A 10,006-nucleotide genomic window follows, 5' to 3' on the forward strand; every position below is an offset into this window, starting at 1 on the left:
CTTTTGAAGTCTTTTTCAAAGCTAAAATAATAGAAAACAAGTAGGCTCTTCCATAAGCATCCCTTGTTGATACTGTCAAACCCACTAGCAAATCATATTACAAAAATGCTTAAATATAAATCATGAAGCCACTTAATGTTTCAAAATTCAGTTTTATTAAGGCACCTATGTCTATTTCTACCAAGAATGCAACAATATCTATTTTTATTAAAAACTGACCTAATTCAAACTCAAATTGCCTATTTTCTTCATAAAATTCCAAGTATCTGAAAAAAAAAAGTTGTTTCAGTTATTCAAACAGAATAGAAAAATTTTAAAGGAGAAAATTATATTCAAAGATAAGTATACTTTCTTAAAATGCTTTTTACTTTGTTTTTTTAAAAAATAAACATGTACATACATGTACAAGATTTCCTGGGGACGGTGGTCTCAAACTTAGAGCTCTTATGTCCAAAGGGTAAACTCAGTTTCTGATTATATGGAAGTTATCCCTTTACAAAGAAACGCATACAATTTACTTTAGGTATATGACTTTCTGCAAGGCTGTGAGGGTCAATGTCCTTGTAGAGTTCAGACACTTTCTGGACATGTTGGTTTGTCCTTAGTGTCTCTCAATTCCAGATAAAGAAACTGCCATCAGCCACTGTTTCTTGGAGGTCATTACTATTGTCGCCAATGAGAAATTCCAAATTTGACCTAAATTCACAAGTTTATCATTTGGTCAAAGGTGGGAAGGGGAGAAGGAAAGAAAAACTAATCCTTATTGGACCCTCTTCCCTCTCCAACCTTCCCTCCCTTCACCATGGACTCAATGTTCCTGGAATCCACATTTGGAACAAGCTTGCCATAATATACAAAGTTCCAGAGATGTTTCTGAGTTTTTTGTTAAGTCCCAATATATTTCTTATGTGTATTCATTCATTTATTTCATCCAGTGGTTAAAGTATTACTTTACTTCCAAACTAATTAAGATTAAAAACTTGTTGAGATCTATTTTGCACCTTTGCCTGAGAGATTCAATAAAGGAATTTAAATCTTCGATGTCATTGGCTAGGGGTGGGAGTGGGAACATAAAGACAGGCTTACTCTTATAGATATAGCGACAAAACAGATACAAGGCATGGTAGGGTAGGAGGGAGCAGATCCTAAGGAAAGAGGGATTAGCTATTGGGAATGGAAGTGAGGGAGAGGAAATGAGGAATGCCTTAATGTAGAAACCTAAATCTTAAAGATTCCTAGGAATTTTAAAGAGGCAGAGGTATAAACAAAGTACACTACAGGCGTGAGAAACATTTTACAGATAGAAACAGATAAAGGAGATGGAGTAGTATATATGAGTTATAATAAAAAGATCCATTTGGCTGGACTGGGCTCTAAAATGCAGGAAGAAGAATGGCATATAAGGATACAAAAACAGGTTACAATCAGGTTGTAAAGGTTTTTAAATACAAACCAGAATTTAGTAAAATATTTGAATCCAGTGTTAACAGAGAATCACTAGAGTTTACCAAATAGGGAAGTAATATGGTCAGCTAAGTACTTTAGGAAAATCAGTACTATAAAGAACAGATTAGAGTAGAAAGATAGGTGAGGCAGGGAAACCAAATAGGAGACTTTCATAATAGCCCAGCTGAGAGGTAATGAGGACTTGGGATTTGACTGGTAAACTATGTTAGTAAAGACATGGGAATACATATGAGAAATGGTATAAAGGCTGAAATAAATTTGGCAAGTGATGATAGAATAAATGAGACATCAAGAATGACAAGACTGCAAACTTGTAAACTGGATGGATGGTGCCCTTTACAGAAAAAAAGAAGAACTCAGGAAGATCCTGGGTAGGTTAGAGACAATAAATTCAGTTTTGGACACATTTAATTCAAAGTGTCTACAGAACATTCAATTCAAAATGTCCAATATGTAGATAGTAATATGGACCTGAAACACAAGAGAATTGAATGCACAGCAAGCAAATCTTGGCAAAATATGCTAAGATGGGAGAAAATGAGATTACTAAAAGAGTATGTAGATAGAATGTGGCCCAGGATAGGACAGAGCTTTTGGAGTTACGCCCATAGATAGTGAACATACAATAAATGATGATCCAAAGGAGATATGGTCTCCTCTCCTCATCTCAAGCTCTCTTTAAAATTCACTCCAAAAGTTACTTCTTGCATAAGACCTCTTCTGCTCCCTGAGGTTATTAATGATCTCCCCACTGCTCAGAAATTGTCAGTCAACTAGAATTTATTAAACACTATATGCAAAGTACTGTACTAAGAGCTAGAGACACAAAAAAAGATGAAAACACAGTTCTTGCTTTTAAAGAGCTCACATTTTAATGGAGGAAATAATACAAATAATTTTGTATATGCAAAATATATTCAAAGTAGATGGGTGATAATTGCGAAGAAAGGAAAGGAGAGAGAAGTCTGGAAATGGCCAGAAGGCAGAGCTATATTGGAAGGGAGTGCAACTCTGGCATTAGGGAAAGCCAATGGAAAGATATAACTTCATTATTTATTCACCATTATATGTGTTTCTCACCAGTAAAGTATGAACTCCCTGAGGGCAGGAGAAATTACATTTTATCTTTTTATCCTCATCACCTAAAATAATGCCTGACACACAACACAGAAAAATGCTTAAATAGGCAATGCAGTGGATAAACTGCAGGGCCTGAAGTTAAAGACTTTCTGAGTTCAAATCTGGATTCACACACTTACACTCTGTGACCCTGGGCAAATCACTTCACCCTGGTTTCCTTAGTTTCCCCATTCTGTAAAAATGAGTGGGAGAATCACTCCAATATCTTTGCCAAGAAAATCTCCAAAAGATCATGAAGAATCAGATACAACTGAAAAACAACAAATAATGACCAAAAAAAAATGCTTGCAGAATTGAAGAATTAAGAATAAAATATGTAGCAGAGCTTTACAATGTGAAAATACAAACACTGAATTCTCAAGGTAGTAATCTCTATTCCCAAATACTAAGATAAAATTCTTTTTTCAGCAGGAACTGCTAACTCAAACTAAATATTTCACCCCACATAAGCCGAAAAACAATAGACTATACTCCTAGTATCCTTGTAATGTTAGGAAAAAGCAAGGAAAAGTCTATTGATCATAAGGCCTGTGGCAAACTTAAGAGAGGGAAATAAAAGATTCTCTGCATCCAATCTATGAAATCATAGATTCATCTGAGTAACTGAGAAAACAAGTCTTAAGAATATTTCTATTAGAAGCAAATCTAAGACCATTTTAAGCAGTATACTTTATTTTCCACTGCAATTTTAATTAATTTTTTAATCTTCCAACATTAAACTTAAAATTTAAACAGATTTAATGTAAACAAAAAATGTATATATGTGTACAAGACTCCACTAAAGTATCACTCCTTTATAACATGAGTGGCATTTTAATGGAGTCTTGTATGTGTATGTATGTATATATATATATATAGAGAGAGAGAGAGAGAGAGAGAGAGACAGAGAGAGAGAGAGATATTCTTAAAAGGTTCTTAAAAGCTATGCCAGCAGAACACAAGCTATATATAGAAGGCTTTACCCAAGAATGAAAGATCTGATTAGATAAAAATCAGGTGAACTATTTGTTGTCTAAGGACTAGTTCTAAATACTAATCACTAGATTGGCTTTATGGAGATGAATTTTTTTTTTTAGTCATAATAATTCTCAAAAACTATTATATGTTAAGTTATGGAAAAGCTGCAATCTGAAATAGTAAAAAGAATTCCCACATATCAGAAATGATAAAGATCTTTGAACTATGTTTAATTAATATAATTTATTTTTTCTTAATATGGAGGGTATAGCTTGGTAAGTTCTATCACCTTGATGATTCTCCTCAACTCTCTCAATCTCTACAAAAGAAATTATTCTCATGCATAAGAATTGCCAACTTCATCTAGCAGCATGACAAAAGACATTCTTTTATTGTTATTTATCCAGATAAGGTGAACCTGGGTTCAAATCTCAGTTCTGTCACAGTAAAAAGATTACCTGACCAGAAAAGTCACTTAACAGAAAAATTCTGAGGTCAGGTCAGTAAAAATGAAGTTGCTGAACTAAATGATCCCTTAGGTTGCTTCCAACTGTAGCATTCTATGACTCTTCCCATTTTACTGATGTGAAAATAAGATAGAGAAGATGACTATCAAAGATGTTTATCAGGAAAACTACTTTATAAACTATAAACCTTCAAATTAAAAAAAAAAAACAGTCTTTTTTCCTATGTTTTTCTTACTATATCAAACAGAATTTTCTGATTTTCATTAGCATAAAAAAATTACTTAGGCATTTCTAGGGTAATTGTCTTATACTCTCTTTTCTTGTATTGTGAGTGATCTTTAGAAATCTGTTAAGAAATTAAACTGTAAATTGAAGGAATAATTTGTTATATTTTTGCTTGATTCAAAAATCTGAGCCACAGAAATATGATACTTAAATGTGCTCATCATAACTTTTAGAATAATTAAAATTAAGATTACATAATTATTAAGAACACTCAATGCCTTATAAGGCAGTCCCAAATACTTAGATTGACATAAACCTCTTAAGTTAAAAAAGCACACTTCCAATTATCAATTCACATACCACTAAGTAAAATCATAAATGATAAATCTAATCAATTATTTTCTCCAATTTTACAACCAAAAAAAAATCATCATTCTTTATAAAAATGCAGAAAAATCTACCAAAGTCTTTATTCCAAAAATCAATAATGCAGTAGCAAAACCTTCAGCTGATTTAGGAATGGACCATTTTAGTTTTTATTTCCTTGTTTCTAACTTCATATTTAAGTTTAAAGTGGTTTAAATAAACTTTTAAATAGGTTTGCATATTGAAACATCAAGTAAGATTTTCACTTCAATGACAGAAAATTATCTTTTCAGATAAAAAAGTTATTTCATTCTCTTTCTTAATTCATTGTACATCTATGAAGCCCATCCGTTAGGCAATGACTGATCTAGCATACATTGCTGCAGCAGCAGCTTCTCAACTGGTTTCCACATTTAGATCAGTTCTCAGTTTATTAAAGCTTTATTGCTTTTATCTGACACCAACCTATTAAGTGCATAAATTCACAAAATTAAAAATAATTTAAGAACCCATACCCTAAAAGTATAAAATATTTTTTAAAAGGTTGTTAGATAAAAAGTTAAAGCAAATACGATAGTTAGGAGACAATCTAAAACTCCTATTTAGTAGCTAGTTAAAATAAGTATTGAGCTGTATTTCTATTACTTTTTGAAAATAATAGGATTGTATAACACAAAATGGTGTGTAGCCTCTAACTCAGAATGACTTTGTAGAGTAATTTTATTTGAAGATTTATTTTGTGTACATATCTTTATGAAAATAGATGTTTGACTTAGAAACAGTAATAGACTATACATGAAAAGAGTTAACTCCTGAGCAGAGTCCTCACCTTTGTATTTAAACACTTATCAAACTAATAATCAGTTCTAACTTTTCTATGATTTAAGAAATAAACAGTAAAACATAATATATCCCCTTTCAACATCACATTGCTGTACCTGCAGTTCTTTCTTTCAGCTTTCCAGCAGGTCAAATGCAAACAATTGATTACTATTAGAAAAGCACATATTCAAATACCAAAGAGCCCTAACTCAATCCATTTACTTTTGTTTCTTTAAAAGAAAATAAAGTGCATCGAATTGTTACTTCGTAGTACCCATAAAAGCCTAATGTAAAATTCCCATGATTCTACACTAAATACAATAGACAACTGATTGCCATTGAGTTTTAGCCATGCCTTCTCACCCTCTGTTACATGAAGTCTGAATGTTGTAGATTGAATTGCTTCAAAAGCTATGCTGCAATAAAAATTGCATTCAGAAAAAACTGAAAATTATAGTTAAAGGATTCATTTATGAATCCATTTTTCTTATTTCCTATGACATCTTGTAGGTTTCTCTGCCTTTCTCGTGGTTAGCGCAAAACATTAAGTCATACACAGTCCTGCAGCAACTCCTTATCATAAAAAAACCCCAAAAGGACTACATTTAATATCTTTCCTTTAGTTTTTGCAAACATGCCATGATCTCTAAACACTATGGCCATTTAAATAAATCTGTTCAATTTCAATACTTCTGATACTTCAATTTCAAACTCATAGTATGTACAATTCCTGGGCAGGAAATAAACTCATGGAGGTGAAGAGAGGTGTGAGAAAATAGGAAAAAAAATCATTAAGTTTCTATCATATGTTAATATAATGAAGATACATTTAAAGATAGATGCAAACCGCATCTTTATTTCTTCTTCACTGGAAAACATCACACCCAACTAAAGCTTAACGCTTTTCACACTCCTTCAACAGCAGGGAATTTCAGCTTCTGGTGATAAACCTTCATCTTTATGGAGCAATACTAGATATAATTAAAAAAAAAAAAAAAAAAAAAAAAAACCTAGGGAAAGAATCCCAAAGACAACGCACCCTCTCACCAGTAACCAAACTCTGGGATCGAAGAGAACCCCCTACAATGATCAACATTTCCTATAGCCACTCCTAATCACAATGAGTGTACCAGGGAGTGTTAAGTTGGACACTATTCTCAAATCACAGAAGGGGACAGGGAGGGGACTCCAGGGTGCAGCTCCGAATACATATGGATCACCCACAGGGCGATACAGGCTGGACGATCTAGGCTCCAGGAGACGTGATGCGTGTGCTACATGGGGGGAGGGGGACGAGCGGGGGAGTGGAAGATGGGGTGGGTGTGGAGGGAGTTAGTAGAGAGATATTCTCAGAGACACAAGCCCATTTCTCTTACCAGGTTGAGCACCGTCTCCACGATGTCCCGGTTGCTGACCTCCCCGACTTGTATGAGTCCAATCAACACAGCAAATTTCATCCGGATGTTGCGGATTGGAACCGATGGGTTAATCATCCCCGTTGGGAGCACCATTGAGCCGGAGCCGGACGCCCCTCTCAGCTCCCCCAAACCACTAACCGCGCCGCCGCCACCGCCACCGCAGCTGCCACCTCCAGGGCCACCTCCGGCTCCGGCCCCGACGGCGATGAGCCCCGCAGGTTGAGGCTCCGGCCCCGGCCCGGGCCCCGGCCCGGGCTTCTCGCTCGCCATTTACCCCTCTCCCGCGGAGGGGGAAGAGGAGGAGGAAGGGGAGAACAAGAAGGAGGAGGAGGAAGACGAAAAGGGAGGAGGTGTAGCCACCACCGTCGCTGGTACCGTTATACCTGGCTCAGCCCCCGCCCCCCCCGCCCCCGGCCGCTGAGACCCAGCATCCACCAGCGCCGCGCCGCGGCGCCGGCCAGGTCAGCCTGGGCGACTGAAGAGCCCGAGCCTAGGAGGGCGCGCAGGCGGCAGCGAAAAGCTAATCCCGGAACGATTCTCCACCGCCGCGGCGACTGCTGCTGCCCCGCTAGCAACGGTGCCCTCCTCTCTCTCGGTCCGGCTCGATCCGGCCCGCCCCCCGTGGGGATGCTGCTGGGCTCCAAAAAAGCCGTCACCAGGGGAGAAGGTGAAGGGGGGGCCGGAAACGTAGGCAGCGAACGCTAGCCGGATCTGAAGCTGTGACCGCTACTCTGGACGCGACCGTCGTCGCCACCACCGCCGCCGCCGCCGCCGCCGCCGCCGCTGCCGCTGTTGTTGTGAAGCCCCGACGCCGCCGCTCACTCCGCCATGTTGCCGCCCCCTGCCTGCAGTAGCGGCCGCTACGCCTGCGCAGAGCCGCCAGGGGGCGGAGCCTTAAGAGCAGCCCCCTCCCCCGGTCCTGCCCTCCTCTCCCTATCACCCCCCACCTTATACACACCACCCCTATACCCTTCATCCCTCTCCTAACCACACAAAAAGGATAGGCAGGTGAGCAGGTGCACAGGGACTGCTGCCAGAGCTAGGGCTAACTGGCAGGGTACGGGCGGGTATTGGCTTCCATTTAATATTCTCTTGAGGGTAAATTTTCCCTCTAGGGAAAGATACAGCGTGTAGCTTGCCTTCTCTGTAGCCTCCTTCTTTTAATATCCTCTTGCTAGGAGAAAGAAGATGCACCATCATCAGAGTTGCATCCCCTGCAGTTTCTGTCATTTCTGGGTGCCCAGGAAGACTAGGGAGTGGCAGGAGACCTCTTTCTGCTCCTCTTCATCATCCCTCTCTGCAACTTCCCAAGAGAAAAGCTGGCTGGGCAAAGCAGAAACAGAAATACCGTGGGAAACAATCCTGCATTGTAAGGAGGAAAAATATAGATGGAGTCTAGTAGGTCTTTTCTATAGCTATAAAAGAGGCTGACACCTGCACACATGCGAGCAACTTAAAATAGAACTTGTCACACGGTAACGCATTCAGTATAGAACTCTGAACAACAAATAGTTCTTATGGTTGTCTTCCAGCCTGTAAGCATATAGTCACTAACAACGTAGAGTGTTTTGAGGAGAACAAAGCTTTGCTTTTAAATATTTTCTTAACTTCTCTCGTGTGGACTTCAGATTAATGATGCCTCCCTCCCAATTGAGAGATGTAAACAGTACAGAGACTTTAAAATAACATGAAAATGTGACTGATTCCCACTCTAGCCCTAGGGTTGGGATAAAGTTATGCTTCCCAAATGAAGTAAATCTTACAGGCACAAACAAAAGTCATCTGTTTTAACAATGTGGTTTGAAATATAATTTTTGCTGCAAGTTTGTAATTAAAGGTAAGGTAGGACTGTAGTTTTTCCTATCGAAATGAAGTAATAGTAGAACAAAAATGATTCTTTTGCTAACATTATTACTCTTCAATCTTCAATATCCAATTGTCTTCAATAAATATATTTTATGTAGTAATGATATTTATTGTGAAGTGGCAGGTATATGTTGTTTTTAAGTGAATCAATGGATATCAGGAGTGAAGGAAATAAGCATTTATTAAGCACCAACTATATGCCAAGCATTGTGCTAAGTACTTTATAGATATTATCCCACTCAATTCTATTAAATTGATCTATTTATTTGATTCTAGTACATCAAGATTAATCATGTTAGAGTTAGCATCATGTCCACCGAAAAATACAAAAAAATCTATTGTGAATTAAATCCTCTGTCACACGGGTTAAAATATACTATAGGGCAAATTATATCTCACAGAAAAGTGTACTTAACAACAAGAGCTTTACATAACACAGGTAGTCTAATTTGACAAAAATATTTAATGATTACCAACTATGTGCAAAACACTGTGCTAATCTGAAGAGTTCTTTCTCCTGTTTGCCAAACCACAATTATAAAAGAATTGCGCCATGTTACATTTGTAAAGGAAAATCTTTTTTTTTTCTCTAGGAAATCTTTTATCCAGGTAAATTGATTTATTGATTTATAAATACTACAAGTATTCTGAAAGAAATATTCATGTGAATCTCAATTTAAGATTAACACCAAATACTCAAAAAAAATAAAAATAAAAAAATAAAAAAAAACACCAAATACTCTTACAAAATACTAATATAGGTAAAAATTAAATATGGAAGAACGGAAAAATTACAAAATTTAAGACAACAAAAGTGAAAACTAAGACCTTCTGTATTTAGAAATCCTATCAGAGTTTACACATATATACAGCACCTTGATTCAATTAATTCATTGGTGGCTTTGTTTTGGGATATTGTACCATCACTCAGAAGTTGAAAATATATATTTTAAAGTGAGTAAATATAAACTAAAAGATAGCCTTCAATTCATGCTACTGTTCATATACATGTCAGGAAATGGTAACACTTGTTGGTTTTAAGTACAACCCTCTCCTAACTCCAACAGGATATTTAGGAAATGAAAGCAAAAACTAGATTGCCTTCTTGTATAATTAATTTAACATTACTGAAAGTTTTGCTTTTTCTCCTTAGCCTTTTCATTGTGTTTTTCCAGAAAGGGATGGAATTAAACTGTCAGTAAAAATCCAGGTATTTTCCGAACCTCTCTTAATTCCAGAGACATTTAAATGATGAGCCTCCTATTAAAGAGAATGGTC

General features: G+C 37.1%; 1 protein-coding gene across 1 annotated transcript in view; it reads right to left on the minus strand.

Annotated features, from left to right (window-relative positions):
- NBEA (neurobeachin) overlaps window positions 1–7,225 on the minus strand; it is a 754,131-nt gene extending 746,906 nt beyond the window's left edge. Inside the window, exon 1 of the mRNA XM_051986470.1 lies at window positions 6,821–7,225. Coding sequence (XP_051842430.1) covers window positions 6,821–7,132 — 312 coding nt within the window. The 5' untranslated portion in view covers window positions 7,133–7,225. The remainder of the gene's footprint in view (window positions 1–6,820) is intronic.
- Between the last annotated feature and the right edge of the window lie 2,781 nt (window positions 7,226–10,006).

This window comes from Antechinus flavipes, chromosome 3 (genome assembly GCF_016432865.1).
Source record: "Antechinus flavipes isolate AdamAnt ecotype Samford, QLD, Australia chromosome 3, AdamAnt_v2, whole genome shotgun sequence".
NCBI lineage: Eukaryota > Metazoa > Chordata > Mammalia > Dasyuromorphia > Dasyuridae > Antechinus > Antechinus flavipes.